The sequence below is a fragment of the Alligator sinensis genome, unplaced genomic scaffold, assembly GCF_000455745.1.
Source record: "Alligator sinensis unplaced genomic scaffold, ASM45574v1 scaffold137_1, whole genome shotgun sequence".
NCBI classification, from domain to species: domain Eukaryota; kingdom Metazoa; phylum Chordata; order Crocodylia; family Alligatoridae; genus Alligator; species Alligator sinensis.
The window spans coordinates 544758-561071 of NW_005842545.1; the positions used below are offsets into that span (position 1 = coordinate 544758).

Genomic DNA, 16314 nt, shown 5'->3' on the forward strand with positions numbered 1-16314 from the left:
CCCCCGCGGGGGGGGGGTGGGGGGGGCGCCCAACGGGAGCCACTCCTCCTCCTCCTCCTCCTCCAGGGCCAGGGGTTGGAGCCTGGCCTGGCCCTGCTCCCTCAGGGTCGTAGAGCAGGCTGCGGTGCAGGGAGCCACGATCAGAGCGGTCGCTGAGGTCCACAGAACCGTCACTGGGGGGCTCTATGGTGAGCAAGGGCAGGTGGGCTCCCCGTAGTCGGAAGTCACGGCAGTCCAGGCAGGGGGGGCCAGGGCCACGGCGTGGGCCAGCCCCACCCTCCCAGTATTGAGGAGGGAGAGGGGCTTGGGAGCCTGAAGGCGGGGCTTCAGCAGCAGCTGGAGGAGGGGCCTCGCTGGCACTGGGGGGCCGCTCAAGGCTGAGGGAGGAGCCTGGCAGCCCCTCGTCCAGGTAGAGGGTGACATCAGAGAAGGAGGTAGCTGCGCTGTCGCCCTGTTGCTCTCGTGACTCGCTCTTCTCCAGGCAGGGGGAGCCACTGGCCCCACCACCAACCCCGCCCCCAGGTTCAGGATGGCAGTTCAGCGCCTCATCGATGGATTCAGCCAGAGCCTTCACCTGTGGGGAGGCGCAGACAGCAGGGAAGGGTTGGGCATGGCCTCTTGGGGAATCCCTGCCCCTTCCTGGACAGTACCAACCCCTTCAGCTCGGGACTGTAGAACCATAAACCACCTACAGTCTAAAATGTCCTAAGCCCACCCCCTTATAGCCCAATGCTGAGCCTGAAGCCCTGCCTGTGCCCAGAAAGCCCCACCCTCTTCTAAAAGTACTAGCCATAAGTCCCACCCATGCCTAGAAAGCCCCACCCCCAATGGAACGCTCTACCTCCTACTCCCTAGAAGCACCATGCCATAAGCCCCACCCCCTCTTGCCTTGAGCCGCTGAGCCATAAGCCTCATGGCTAATGGTTGACCTCTGGGATACCGAGTGGGGTCCCTGAATCTGGGAGGATTTTAGTGGTGTCTGTGAGCTCTATGGTAGTTGGGTGGGGCTAGATTTTGAGGGGGTCACTAGATTTGGAGAGCATGGGGACAGTTTTGGGGTCCATTGGAGGTCTGAGGGAGGTCTGTGAGTTCTGGGGGAACCCTAGATTTTGGGGTGTCTAGGGGGGGATATCTGGGTTTGAGGGGCTCAGGGGCACCTGTGAGTTTTAGGAAGGCTGAGGAAGGGCCCTGGATTTCAGGTTGTCTAGGAGGATCCCTGGATTTTGGGGTGTCCCAGGAGAATCTGAGAGCTCTGGGTTTTCTGGGGGTGGGGCTCTCTGTATTTAAGGGGCCACTATGGGGAATCCCTGAATTCTGGGGCATCCCTGAGGGAGCTTGCAAATATTGGGGCATCTGGGGAGCTCAGGGGGGTCTGTGAGTTTTGGGGGGCCAAGGAAAGGTCCTGGATTTCAGTGTCCAGGTTCATCCCTGGATTTTGGGGGATCCCTGGGGGGTCTGTGAGCTCAGGGCTTTCTGGGAGGCTCCATGGATTTGAGGGGCTCTAGGGAGGGGCCTGTGAGTTTTGGGGTATCTGGGGAGGAGTCCCTGGATTTTGGGGGATCACTGGGGGGTTCTGTGAGTTCTCGAGTGTCTTGGGGGGCCCACTCAATTTGAAGGGCTTGAGCACTGCACTTCAACAAGGATGTGGAAAAACTTGAGAGGGCCCAGAGAAGAGCCACCCTTATATCAGGGACTTGCAAGACAAGCCATACGAGGAGAGGCTGAGGGACTTGGGCCTCTTCAGCCTACATAAAAGAAGGCTGAGAGGGGACTTGGTAGCAGCTTACCACTACATCAGGGGAGTACATCAAGAACTTGGTGAACAGTTGTTCACCAGGGCACCCCTGGGGAAGACCAGGAGCAATGGATACAAACTCCTGGAAGGCTGCTTCAGGCTTAATACCAGGAAAAACTCCTTCACAGTCAAGGTGTCCAGACTGTGGAATAAACTCCCTCCAGTAGTGGTGTACTCACCTACCCTCGAAATCTTCAGGAGACTGGACAGTCACCTCACTGGGGTCACTTGACCCCAGTTGTCTTTTCCTGCTTAGTGCAGAGGGACTGGACCCAATGACCTACAAGGTCCCTTCCAGCCCCTAACAACCTATGAATCTATGAGAGGGGGATGTGAGTTTTAAGGGGCCTGGATTTTGAGGTGTCCCTTGGGGTTCTGTGAGTTCTGGGGTGCCTGGGGGGGCTCTCTGGATTTAGGGGGCCCTTGTGGGGGACTCCCTGAATTTGGAGAGCTTGGTTGGGTCTGTTAGTGTCCCGGGGTGGTCTGTGAGCTCTGGGGTGTCTGAGGGGATGGGGAATTCCTGGATATCAGGGGGATCCCAAGGGGGTCTCAGGCTATCAGGAGGTCCCAGGGAGGCTCCTCACCACCTACCTGCTTGGCGAAGGCCTCGTCCATCTCAGTGCCATTCCTGCAGAAGTCTCCAGCCGAGGCGGCCCCCCGCAAGCCCCCCCCTGGCCCAGGCCCCCCGCCGTAGGGCAGTGGCCCCCGGTCAAGGGGCAAGGGCCGGGCACCAGCCATGGTGCCTTCGTCCAGGGAGGCTGGCTTGCCCTGGAAGTAGGGGGCCGGTGGGGGGCCAGCAGGTGGGCCACGGTCATACTCCTCAAAGGAAAACTGCAAGCGCAGGTTGGACAGTGCCAGGCGTCGACCCCGGCTCTCAGCCCGCAGCCGCTGGAAGTTCTTAGTCATCAGGTACTGGCGGAAGGCAGTCTGGATGGTGCGAGCCGCCCGCCGGCTCCGGAAGTACCCACCATACTTGCGCTCCAGCATCTCCACCTGCCCCGGGAAGGGGCAGAGGTCAGAGGAGGGGGCACTGGAAGTCAGGATTAAGGGGTCCCAGGGGGAACAGGTCAGGGGACACAGTGTGTGCAGGGATGAAGTTATGAGGTCGGGGGGTACAGATCACCAGGGGTCAGGGTGAGGTGGTTCCAGGAGGCAGAGATCAGGGGACAAAGGTCAGAGGGGATAGGACATTAGGGTTCAGGGTCAGGCTAAGGCTAAGGGGACAAAGGTTGGGAGGACAGGGCACTGGCGTCAGGGGACAGAGGGCAGGGAGGGTGCAGAATCTAAGGATTCAGGTGACCCAAGGGCAGGGGTCAAGCTTAGGGGTCCCAAGGGACAGAGGTCAGGAAACAGAAGGCATCGGATGGGCAAGGTTAGGGAGTCAGGGAGGCAAAGGTCAGAGGTTGAGAGATCCTGGGGTGTAGGCAGAAGCCAGGATTCAAGGGGGTTAGGCAACAGAGATCAGGGGGCACAGGGTGCCGGTAGTACGGGTTAAGGAACAGAAGGGGGCAGAGGTCAAGGATTCTTGAGTTCTAAGGGTCAGAGGTCAGGAGTTACAGGGTCCCAAGGGTCCCAGAGGTTGGATGTCAGGGGTTGGGAATCCCTGGGATCAGAGGTCAAGGATGCAGGAGGTTCTCAAGGATCCCAGAGGTCAAAAGGCAAGGGTCACAGGTGAGGGGTCAGGTGTTCCCAGGACTCCAGGGAGTCAGAGATCAGGGATTCCCAGGGCTCCCAGGGATTGGCTCAGGGGTTCCCAGATTTTAAGGATCGGGGCCAGAGACTCCAGAAGCTCCCAGGTTCTGGATGTCAGAGGTTCCTAGTCTGCAAGGGTTTGGGGGTGAGATTTCTAGGGCTCTCGGGTCAGGATTTCCTGGGATTGCAATGGTGTCAGAGGTCAGAACTCAGAGGTTACCAGGGTTAGGGGGTCAGGGCTCCAGGATTTAGGGCTCCTAGGGAGTTGAAGGACAGGGGTTCCTGGGAATCCCAGGGGTCAGCAGTTCCCACACTCCCAGGGTTCAGGGGCCAGGTGTCTGGGATTTCCAGGCCTCCCAAGGGTCAGAGGTCAAGGGTTCCTGAGGTTCCCAGGGTTAGAAGTCGGGGGTCACCTTCTTGTCCTGCAGGTCGGTGGAGAGCTCATAGCTGTCAGACAGGGCCTTGGGGCGTTTGCTGTCCTCCTCCTGCTGCTTGCGCAGGGCCAGGCTGGCAGGCTGCAGCCGGGCGCGCTGGGCCCAGGGAAGGCCAGGGCCGGGGGCGGGGCCAGGGCCGGGGGCGGGGCCACGTGAGGGCCCCAAGTCCCCTCCCTTGCCTCCTTCGGGGCTGCAGTGGTAAGGCCCCGGCCCCCCGGCCCCCTCCCCCATGGCACCTCCCTCGCTGCTTGTCGGCTCCCCCTCCACACTGCAGAGAGATGGGGCATCAGCTGGCAAGAGGCACCTAGAATCTGTATTTAGAACCTGATCTAGAGCCCAGCCACACTGATCGTGAGCCGTAGAATTCAAGCCCCCTGCCCCATTAGCACACACCAGATCCCCTTCCACACTGTGATGAGAGCAGGGGCATCAGCTGGGGACAGGTGCTTAGAACCTGGATCTAGAAACCTATCCATCTAGAATCCAGACCTGCTTATCTAGAACTGTAGTATCCAAACCTCCTCCACCACAGGTCCCTAGCCCCCTCACTGCCTGCTGGCTCCCCCTCCATGCTGGAAAGGGGGCGGGGCATCAGCTGAGGAGAGGCACCTAGAACACAGATTTAGAACCTGGGTCTAGACCTGGTGATCTAGAGCTGTGGCATTCACACATACCGTGCTAGGTATATGTGAACTCTGAGCCCCCTCAATGCTGTGGAGAGAGCAGGGGTGTAAGTTGGGGGGAAGTGCCTAGAACCTGGATCAAGAACCCAGGTTCAGAACCAGGGCATTCACCCCCTGGTCGTCACCACCCACTGGCTCCACTCCACACTGCAGAGTGGGGACATCTATTGTGGTGAGGCAGCTAGAACCAAGATAGAGAACCCATATCCAGACCCACTGATCTAGAACTGTGGCGTCTGCGCTGCCCTGCCCCTTGCCGCCCACTACCTTCCCCTACACACTCTGAAAAGTAGGGGTGTCAGTTGGTAAGAAGCACCTAGAACCTGATCTAGAACCAAGTTCCAGACTGTGCTAACCTAGAGCTGTGGCATTCACATCCCCCGCTTGTCACCTGCTGGCTCCCACAACCTACCAAGGAGAGAACAAAGGCATCAACCGTGCCTAAAACCTGAATCAAGAACCGAGGTCTCAGGCCCACCTGATCTAGACCCATGACCTCCAATGCTCCTCACCCCTCCTCACAGCACCTAGAACCTCCTCTGGGCTCTGGAGTTAGAACCCAGAGCAACCCCACCTCTCCCATCAGCATGCCACCAATCTACAACCCACAAGGACCCACACCTCCCCAAAACACGGGCTTGCCGGATCTAAAACATGGATGCCCCACCCCCAAGCAATGGTGGTATGTTCTGCTGTAGAACCCATGTGGCCCTGATCTAAAAGCCAGGTGTCCCCAAACCAGTGCAGACCTCACACCCTGCATGAGAACTGCATCACCATCACATGCACATGAGACCCAGGCTTCCAGGACACGGACACACATGCACATACACACATAGAACCCAAGCATCCACAACACACACAGAGAAACCAGGCATTTGAAACACACACAGAGAGCCTAGGTGTCTGAGAAACACACATACACAAAACCCAGGCATCCAGGACACACACACAGACACGTGAGGGTTGGTGGGGGTTAGAGCAGGGGGCTGGGAGCCCAGATGCCTGGGCTCTCTCCCACCTGCCCCACAGGGAAGGTTGGCAGGTCCCAGGGGTCTTCACAGAACAGGGGGAGGGACTACTGGAGGGTGGGACCCAGCAGGAGCAGGGGGATGGGGTGGGGGTGGGGAGTGTTCAGGGCTTCCTGGCAGAGTGGCTCAGAGCCTGGGCACCTGGGTTCAGGGGGGTGGTTGAGGGTCTCTTGGACACTGGAGCAGGGAGCACTGGGTTCCCTGTGGGGGATTGGGAGCCCAAATGTCTGGGTTCCCTGGGCATGGGGGTGCCTTGATTCCCTAGGAGAAGGGATCATCCAGACACCTGGATTCTCAAGGCTGGGGGTGGGGGACTTGGACACCTGGGTTCCAGAGGCGTGGAGGGAGGGGGCTTGGCTGCTGGGTCTGAGAGAGAGAGAGGGGTTGCCAGAGTTCCCTAGGAGGACGGGTTGCATGGATGCCTGAGTTTCCAGGGCTGGGGGGAGAGGTCTCAGATGCCCAGGTTCATAGGGCATGAAGCTGGGATGCCTGAGTTCCCAGGCATGGGGATGCCTGGATGTCTGGGGTGCTGCGGGGGCTGAGGGCTCAGATACCTGGGTTCCTGAGGGGGAAGGGTCACCCAGACGCCTGGGTTCCCAGACTGCGGGAAGGGGGACTTGGCTGCCTGGGTTCCCAGGGCATGGGGATGCTTGGACGCCTGTGATCCTGAGGGGGAGATGTTGCTGGGATGCCTAGGTTCCCGGGGCTGGTGGGCTCGGATGCCTGGGTTTCATACTCACCAATGCAGCAGCTTGGAGCGGAGCTGGCCCTGGCGCCGGTCAGACGCGCAGTGCAGGCACCACATCCCTGGCCCAGTGGGAGTCCCAGGGTTGTCCCAGGGATCTGAGCAGGGGCTGAGCCCCGAGCTGCCGCTACCACCAGAGTCGAGGGAGGAGCTACAGTCGCTGAAACCCCTCCCCAGGCCAGGCCCCAGACGCCTGGGTTCTCTCCCGGCTGCGGGAGGGGAGGGGGCCGAATAGAGAGCGGGGGGGTGGAGGGGAGGAGTGCAGAGGGCTCAGATGCCTGGGTTCGAGGGGAGCGGAGGGAAGTGGGGATTGGAGGCTTTGTGCCAGATGCGCATTTGTCCATAGAGGCCCCCTGCGAGCAACACGGGGGCCTAGCACACCACACATGCACAGGGAACTCAGGCATCCTGCTCGCACACACAGGCGGAACCCTGGTGTCTGGATGTCTCTCTCTCTCCACCCTCCTCCCCCACACACCACGAGCCCCCCCCCTGCCCCGCAGGCTTCCGGGTCTTTTGCATGCACACACACATGCGTGCACACACACACAGCCCAGGCATCTGGGTCTTACCCATATAGGGAACCCAGCTGTCTGGGTTACGCACGTACACGCGCACACTGGTGGTGTCCTGCTCACACGCCCCCCATGGTGCCCCCACAGCAGCACATGGACACACAGCTGCACATGGGTGTGCGAGCACCCACATGCAATACACGGGGTTCAAGAGCCAACATGGGGGAAGGGGGTTGCATGTGCTCTCACACATGCATGTACATGCATTTGCCCTACTATGCAGCTAGGCCAGGCTGCCCCCAACCCAATCACTGGGGTCCCCTCATGGACCACCAGGGAGTTGGTTGTCATGGAGATGGGGGGAGATGCAGGGTTGCCATGGGGATGGGAGGATGGATAGGTCCCCATGGCATTATAAGAAGTAGGGGGGGAATTATAAAGGATCCCCCAACCCACCTTGGCTGGTAAGGGAGGCCCAGACACCTGAGTTGTTTGGGAGTGGAATGTGGGCTGGAGAGGGGAGTCAGCGCTGAGGAGGGTCAGGAACCCAGATGTCTGGGTTCTTCCCCCCCACCCTGTGCACCCCAAAATAGCACAGCCAAGTAGAGCCTCTGTGTTGCTTTTGCTCTTGTGTCACCATGGCAACGCCTCCGGAATGGCATCCTCCTGGCGAGAACCCAGGAGTCCCAGCTCCCAGCCACCCCTGCTCTCACCCCCAGCCCCTACTCTCCTCCCAGAGAACCCAGGTGTCCAGGCTCCCAGCCTCTCCCCACCCAGGAAGCCTACACCTCTGCTTACAGCCATGCCAGTGTATCCCAGATGCCTGGGTTCTAGGGGGGGGGAGAGCAGGGAGGCTCAGAACATGGTCCCACCCTCTTTGGCCTGATTCCTATTGCCTCCCAGAATCCTTTGTGCCCCCACCTTCCCACAACCCTTTGCACACAGAGCCATTTCCCACAATCCTTTGCAACTCCCCTCCTCCCCCAGAGACCAGAGCCCCCTCCCATATACAGACTCGGTCCAGCCAGCCCAGTACCCACAGTATCAGCCCACACCTGGCCCAGTTCAGCCCAGTACCAGCCCCCTGCCCACTCCAGTCCAGTGCTCTCATTATCAGCCCCCACCAGTTCAGCCCAGCTCTCCCAACCACCTCCCCAACCCAATGTTCCATTCATTCAGTGTCTCTCTCCCAGTTCCTCCCAGTGGGCACATCTACACATGCATTAATGCACCATAATTATGGTGCATTAAGTTTAGTACCTATTGTAGTACCTGTAATAACAGGTACTAACTTCATACACCATAATTGGTGCTACTGTGCAGTAGCGCCAGCGCATGTCTTTTACATGACACTAATGTACAGTAGACTAATTTCTGGAGTCCAGAATTAGTTTACTGCACTTTTATTGTCTTGTGCCTGGCTCCATCCTGAACTAGCTCTCACTTCTCTTGGGAACCCCTCTCCCACCCACACAGTCTGAACTCTGAGGCTAGGATGCACCCAGGTCTAGTGTGGAGCAGCTGGGATCAGCTGGAATCTGTGCCCAGGGAAGACCGAGTTGCTGCACTCCCCTCCCGGAGACTCCAGACATCTGGACTCCCCCACTACCCTCCCAGAGAACCCAGGCATCCAGGCTCTGAGCTGAGGTTAACAGCTGTGCCTAGACCCCTGGAAGTGCTGCCAAATTTGTGATGAAGCCCATGCTGGCACCTTCTGCCCCAGGGAAGGCCCTGATGAACCCAGCTCTGGGGAAGAGCCACCAGGAAACAGCTAAGTATAAGTGCATGTGGGAAAGGCCAAGATGCACCTAGTTCTGGGGTGAAACAACTGGGGAATAGCTGAGTATAGTACCACAGAGGGGACCGAGATATGCCCAGCTCTGGAGTGAAACAGCTAGGAAGGCCTGAGTATAATAACACCACAGAAGGCCTTGAGATGTGCCCAGCTCCTGGGTGGAGCCACTGGGGAAGAGCTGAGTATAACACCACAGAGAGAAGGCCTGAAATATATCCAGCTCTGGGGTGGGGCTGCAAGGGAATGGCTGAGTATAATTCAGGGAAGGCTCAGATGTACCCAGCTCTGGGGTGGAACCACTGGGGAATGCCCGAGTATAACATTATAGACTAGTGGTTCTTAACCTATTTGCCATAGTGGGCCACACTAGCAGCTTTCAATGTGTTGTGTGGGCCACATCCACACAACTTACTTCCTGCATATCCATTTAAAAAATGTTTTGTATCTGTTATCTGACAGTAATGCAATATAAATCAGTATTCTGTAATATGTCTCATTTCTACATTCTCAAATGTCTTTACTTTAAAAAAAAACCCCACAATGTCACATGGGCTGCAGCAGTATGCTGATTGGGCCACGGGTTGAGAACCACTGCCATAGAGGGAAGGCAGAGATGCGCCTGGGTCTGGGGTGGAGCCACAAGGCAACAGACGGTGGGGGGGGTTGGAAATCAGGCTTGGAGCCAGTGAGAGGTCCAAGGATCCTTTTATTCCCTGTGGCTGGCGGGAGCAATGCATTTACCTGGGGTGGGGAAGGAGACACTCCTTTTGTACAGATTTGTATGAGGGACTTCTCACACGCACGAGACACCAAGTAGCTGCCCCCCCCCCCATACACACCTTCAATGACTCCCCTAGAACACAAAACGATGGGACATGCCTGTAGCATGGGGCCACTGCATGCATCTTGCACAGGGTCACTGCACGTGTCTCACCTGGGAAGCCACTCTGCACCATGACAGATTGATGCAACACACACAAGCATAAACAAGGCCCCTGGGCTTGGCACGCTTATCCCCTGTGGCATCACGAGTACGTTGCACATCCTGTTGGAGGGGCTCTCCCCCGCAGCAGTGAATCTATGCAAGCTGCAGTTGATTTGCACGCCAGGGGCACAGGGTACCATTGCTGTTCTGCATGCACTTTGTTGCATGTTGTGCATGTGCTCCACACTGTGCACGCATCACTCCACGTTGCACAAGTCCTCCGTGTTGAATACATGCTGGTCTATTGCAGGTGTGCTGCTCCGTGTCACACGTGTGATGCTCCATGTTGCATAAGTGTTCCATATTGCATGACTGCTGTTTTGCATACATGCCGCTACTGTACATGTGCTATTCCATGTTGCACAAATGTTCCATGTCACACACATGCTGCTCTGTGTTGTATGAGTTCTGTATTGGAAGCGTGCTACTCCATGGCGCATGAGTGTTCCGTGTTGCGCATGTGCTGCTCCATGTTACACAAGTATTCCATGTTACAGGCGTGCCACTTTGTGTTGCATGTGTTTTGTGTCTCACACAGAAAAGAACTCCCCCCTTCACACACACTCCTCTTTGGTACAGCACCTTCTCTTCCCCTCCACTGACAGCCCCGTGCAAGGCAAGCTCCTTTTGCACCTGTGTTCAAGCCACGCCCAGCTATACCCCCACCCTGTCTCCATGATCACACTCCCTGCCCCCCTACCCTGAGAGCCATGCCCACCTGTGGGGGCAGGAAGGGAAACAGTTGTGGCCTTACACATTGACCTCTGGTGTAAGAAGCATGAAGTGAGAGGGAAGCCAGGGGGCACGTGTGGGCATGGGACCAGGATGCCTCTCCCCCACCAGTGTCTGTCTGTCTCCTGGGGTCTCTTGCTTGCAAGAGAGATGCCCGGGCAGGGCCCTGCCACTGGGAGTTGGGGCCAGAGCAGCAAGGGGCGACACCGGAGCAGCAGGGGACTGGGTTTAAGGCTTATGTTTCTGCATAGAAAAAGATGTGTAAACCGAGATTTTAGGAAGGGGGAGGGATCACAAGCGAAGGTCACCAATGTCCCAGAGAGGCTGAGGGTTCCTGCCTAGAGGCCAAGGGTCACAGGTCTATGCCAAGTTTCAGAAAAGGACAAAGGCTAAAGCCAAGGCAACCAAAGGGCAAAGTTCAGACTGAACCATTGCCACCCCCTCCCCCAAGGAGGGGGAAGGTCAGAAGTCACAAGTCAGCCATAGGTCAGTGGCTGGAGGGGGTCGAAGGTTGAGAGGTCACAGCAAAACCCTCCCTGGAGATGAAAGGTCAAACTGCAGGAGGGCAGAAGTCTTCAGCTGGCACTGGGGGTCAAAGGTCACACAAGGGAGTGCAGGCTGGGGCCCAGAAGACAGAAAGTCAAAGGTCAAAAGCCAACCAGGAGGCTACAGTTTAAAGAGCTCTGGGAGGAGGCAGGGAGAGGGCGTGGATAAGGTATAAGGTTAAACCAAGGAGTGAAAGTCACAGTGAGGTCACAGTGCAAAAATTGCAAACAATGGCAAGAGGCCAAAGGGATCAGAGGTTGCAGAGGACTAGTACCCAAACTCCATCTGGAGGTTAAATCTGAAAGGAGGGTGGGGCAAAAAGTCCCAGCAAGAGCGTGGGTCCTGGCCAGCAACACTGGGGTCAAGCATAGGTGATAGGAAGACATTGGTCATGTGGAGTGGGGGAGGAGGGGTCAAAGGTCATCAGAACCCCCTACCACCATGCATGCTCTGCTAGAGATCAGAGGTCACTGGTCACAGGATGGGGGTCAAAGCAGGCCTCTCTGCAGGAGGGAGGTGGGATTTGTGTCTGTGGTGGGGGCGTGTGCAGGGCAGGGCTGGGCAGTGCCCCCTGCTGGTCAGCGCGAGGAGGGGCTGCTGCCCTCACAGGCCGGGCAGCAGAACTGATGCTCATCCTCAGCCTCATCCCTGGAGCCGGAGTGGAAGGGAAGGAGAAGGGGGGTGTGGGACAGACAGACAGACAGAGACAGGGACAGACAGATGGTTAGCACAGCACTGGCCCCTCCCCCACACACCCAGCTAGGGAGCTGGGGCCGGAGCAAGCAGTGGGAAGGGGAAGGGGACATGAATGTGAAGGGTGCTGAAGGAGAGGGGCAAGGAGAAGGTGGGACCCAGGTGGGACCCAGGACCTAAGTCAGGGGAGGGCAAAAATGTGGCCTGTGGACCGGATGCGGCCTGTCAGGCCATTCTATCCGGCCTGCGGGGCCCCTAAAAAAATTTAGAAAATTAATATTTATCGGCCCCTGGCTGCCTGTCATGCAGCCCTCAATGGCTTGCCAAAACTCAGTAAGTGGCCCTCCACCCGAAATAATTGCCTGCCCCTGACCTAGGCTCTGCTCTAACCCGCCAGACCCCTCCCTCCAACTCTAGAGTGGGGAGAGGACTCAGGTTTCCAGGGCTCCCATCCCTGCTCAGTTCCCCCAGTGCCTTCCCAAGGCTGGGGGAAAAAACAGGCATCCGGGCTCCCTCCCAGCTCTAAGCCACCGGCCCCCACTCCCTTCCCAGGGAACCCAGGCATTCAGGCTCCCAGCCTTTCCCTATTCTAACCCACCAACCTTTACTCTCTCCTCCTGGAGAACTGAGGCATCTGGGGGTCACAGCCTCCCCTGCTCTAACCCACCAGCCCTCACTCCCTCTCAAGAGAACCCAAATGGGCTCTCAGCCCCCCACCCTGCTGTAACCTAGCGGCCCCTCCCCCATCCCCAAGCTGAGGCAGGACCCAGGCATCTGGGCAGGTGGGGTGGGGTGGGGCCAGGGCTTACCTGTATTCGGGGTGCCGGGCAGGGGAGGAGCGCCGGGAGCGGAGGTGTGCCGGGGCGGGGCAGCAGAACTGGTGGAGAGTGGGACCCGGCGAGCACCTAGAGTGGAGAGACAGCGCGAGGGGGGGGCAGGGACCCAGGAGATCAGGTGGAGGGACAGACAGACAGACAGACAGACAGACAGACAATGGGCGGGTGGATGAATGGATGGATGGATGAAAAGTAAATGGATGGATGGTGGGTGATAGTTTGTTGGTTGGATAGGTGGTTAGGTGAGTGGGTCAGTAAAGAGAATGGATGGATGAAAGAAAGGGTAAATGGTTGGTTGGATGGATGGAAGGGTGGATGGATAGTTTACTGATTGGATGGGCGGTTGGATGGATGGAGATGGGTTTGGTTGGGCAGATGAATATGGAGATGGATGGAAAGATTGTAGTTGATAAGTTGATTGGATGGATGTGTGTGAGGTTGGGTGGATGGATGGAGGGTATGTTAGAAGCAGTGGAAGTGTAGAAGATGGAAGGGATAGAGCAGTGGGGTTGTGTGGATGAATGGAAGGTTTGTGGGTTATTTGTTTGGTTGGATGGATAGGCAGACAGGTGGATGTATCATTTGTTGGTTAGGTAGATGGGTGGGTAGACAGATGGCACAGATGGATGGATGGAGGAATGGATGGGTGTGGGATTGGTTGGATTCCATGAATAGGGATGGATAGTTAATTGGTTGGTTGATTGGGTGGGTAGATTTTCAGAGGGGTGCATAAGGAATTGGATAGAGCAGGTTCATACAAGATTGGTTCATTGGTTGGATGAACACACGCATAGTGAAATCATGCGCATAAGGTTGGTTGGATGCATGGAGGGTGTGCATGGGGCCAATGAACGTGTAGAAATGGGGAGAATGGATGGAGGAATGAAGGGACAGACAGATCGACAGAGTTGATGGATGGGCGATTAATTGGTAGATGAATGGACAGAGATGTTGATGGACAGACAGATGGATGGTTCATTGGTTGGATGAATGGGTTCAAATAAGGGTGGATGGATGGACACGTTGATACAGAGATGGACAGGTGGGCGGTTGTTGGGGGTGTGTGGGGCCAGTGTGTACACCAGGGATGGAGTGGGGGTGGGGGTATGACAGACAGATCGGAGGAAGGGCAGGCAGGCAGGTGGTGGTGGCCAGCAACAGAGACAGGGAAAGGGAGAGAAGAAAAAAACACAAAGTCAAGATAGCAAGAGGACAGCACGGCACGCAAGGGGGGAGGGGCTTGCACGAGGGCCACGCATGAGGGGCACTGGGGAGGGACACAGCCACAGACAGAGCCACGGGGGGCGGGAGGGAGGGAGGGAGGAGCAGACAAAGGGATGGAGAGAAAGGAAGGGGAGGGGGGAAATCCACTGAGATCCCAAGGGATCTGGAAGGCTTCCAGGGGCAGAGAGAGGAAGCAGATACCCTGGGATCTGGTGGGATCTGGCAAGGGGGTGGGTAGCAGAAGGCAGTGTGGCAGCAGATCCCCGGGGATCTGGCAGGATCCCTCAGGATACAGGGAGGGAGAGGGAGACACTTGGGAAGGGTAGAGTAGGGTCCAGGAGAATCTGGTGAGGGAAAGGAGAGATGCAGGCAGAGAGCAAAGAGGGAGTGGATCCCTTGGGATTGGATGGGATCCAGCACAAGGCAGTAGTGGGGGGTGCAGGAATCAGCATGGGGGGTTTCCCCAGGGGATCTGCTGGGTGCTTTGGCAAGTATGGGGATGGGATCCCAGGGGATCCAGTGGGGAGGTGGCAGCAGCAGATGGAGTCAGGGCAAAGCTGGAAGGAGAGGCGGAGCCAGGGGAGATCCTTCAGGATCTGGTAGGAATTGGGCAGGATCAGAGAGACGGCGGCACCATAGGAAGCCCCCCCCCCTGCAATATGGGGACCCCAACCCCAACTCCATGCCCAGAGAACGCAGGTGTCCAGGCTCCTAGCCCCCTGCCCTTCTTCCCTGGCACCCTCTTCCCCGCTACAGAACCCATGTGTCTGGGTTCCCAGCCCTTCCCCCCCACCCCACTCACAGGTGTCCTGGGGCTGGGTCCATGACCCTGGGGCCAGGGAGGAAAGGGTAGCACTGGGTGGGGAGGAGCAGGCTGGGGGTGGAGAACGGGCTTAACCCTGTCAGCACCTAGAGATCTCAGGCATCCAGGTGTGGAGCTTCCCCCCACCCACACACAGCCCTTGCCAGAGAATGGAGGCATCTAAGCTCCCAAATGCCCCTGCTCTCATCCACCAGACCACTGCTGTCCCCACTTCCCAAGCCCCAGAGAACCTGGGCATACAGGCTCCCACACCAGCCTCCCTCCCAGAGAACCCAGGATGGGGGAGGGGGGCTCCCAGGCCAGGGGAAGTCTGTGTCCCAGCTGACTCTGCTTCCTGTTGACAGGGTAGCCTGGATATGGACAGGAGGGGTCCGGACACCCGCACTCCTATGTGTGTTTGCATGAGCGTGTGTGAGAGAAAGAGAGATACTGGGGGAAGGAGGATATGACATGCCTGGGGTGGGGGGTCAGTTAGATTCCTGGGTTCTCTAAGCATATGTATGTGCATGTGCAAGAGTGTGAGAGAGATGTTGTGGGGGGGAGGGGTTTAACACTGGGGCAGGCAGGGGTTTAGATGTCTGGGTTCTCTGCACGCTGTGTATGTGTGGGTGGGCGGGGGGTATTGGATGCCTGGGTCTCCTGTGCACAGGGCCCGTCCTTCTGCCCTCCTCACCTTCAACAGCTGCTCTGTGACTCACAGGGCTCCAGCCTGTAATTAGTTAGGCAAGGGGGGCCTCTAATATTAGTAACAAAGCCACATATAGGGGGCCCCCTGCTGTTACCATGGGAACTGGGAACTCCCCACAAGACCTGCCCCCCTCCACAACCTTAGAACCAGGCGCATTGTCCTGCCCGGGAAGATCTTCTCCAATACCGTTATAATCAGCTGTTCCCAGCCTCCCCACCCCAGAGCTGGGCACATTGTGGCCTGTTATACTCAGCCATTCCCCAGTGACTCCACCCCAGAACTCGCTGCACCTCAGCACATTCCTTGGGCACCATTATGCTCAGCCATTCCCAGCTGTCCCACCCCAGAACTGGCCACATCCCAGCCTGTTATACTCAGCCATTCTCCAGCCTCCCTACCCCAGAGCTGGCTGCATCTTGGCCCATTCCTTGGGCACTGTTATACTCAGCTGTTTCCAGCCTCCCCATCCCAGAGCTGGCTGCATCCTGGCCTGTTATACTCAGCCAATCCCCCCTGAGTCCACCCCAGAGCTGGGTGAATACCAGCCCCTTTTCCTCAGCCAGGCCCTTGCCATTCCCCCCAGAGCTGGCTGTATCTTGCCCTCACCCTGCAGCATTATATTCAGACATTCCCAGTTGCCCCACCAGAGCTGGCTGTATCCCAGTCTGTTACACTCAGCCATATCCCCAGAGGCTCCACCCCACAGCTAGGTGAATACCAGCTTGTTATACCCAGCATTTCCCCTCCAGAGCTGGGTGTATCTTGGTTTGTTACACCCAGCCAGGCCCCAGCCATTCTCCCCAGAGTTAGCTGCATCTTGCCCTCTCCCTGCAGCCTTATATTTGGCTGTTCCCTAGGTTCTCTACAAAGCTGGCTGTAGAGCTTGGACACCATTACACTCGGCCATTCCCCAGCTGCCCCACCCCAGAGCTAGCTTCATCTCCCCATCACTAGGCCTCGTTACCTCCCCATCCTGTCCCACTCCAGTGCTGGGCACCCCACGCGGCTGACAGCTGGCAGGAGGCTGCGCCACACGGGTGTTTGTGTTGCCATGACAATGCTTCCTGGCAGCCCCACACAGTGCTGTCACTCCCCCC

At 57.7% G+C, this 16314-nt stretch overlaps 1 protein-coding gene across 1 annotated transcript in view; it reads right to left on the reverse strand.

Moving 5' to 3' along the window:
- The window catches only part of IQSEC2 (IQ motif and Sec7 domain 2), a 31087-nt gene that overhangs the window by 10098 nt on the left and 4675 nt on the right, over positions 1–16314 (reverse strand). Inside the window, exons 3-5 of the mRNA XM_025213661.1 lie at positions 3901–4189; positions 2387–2788; positions 8–574 (exon numbers count right to left, since the gene is read on the reverse strand). Coding sequence (XP_025069446.1) covers positions 8–574; positions 2387–2788; positions 3901–4189 — 1258 coding nt within the window. The remainder of the gene's footprint in view (positions 1–7; positions 575–2386; positions 2789–3900; positions 4190–16314) is intronic.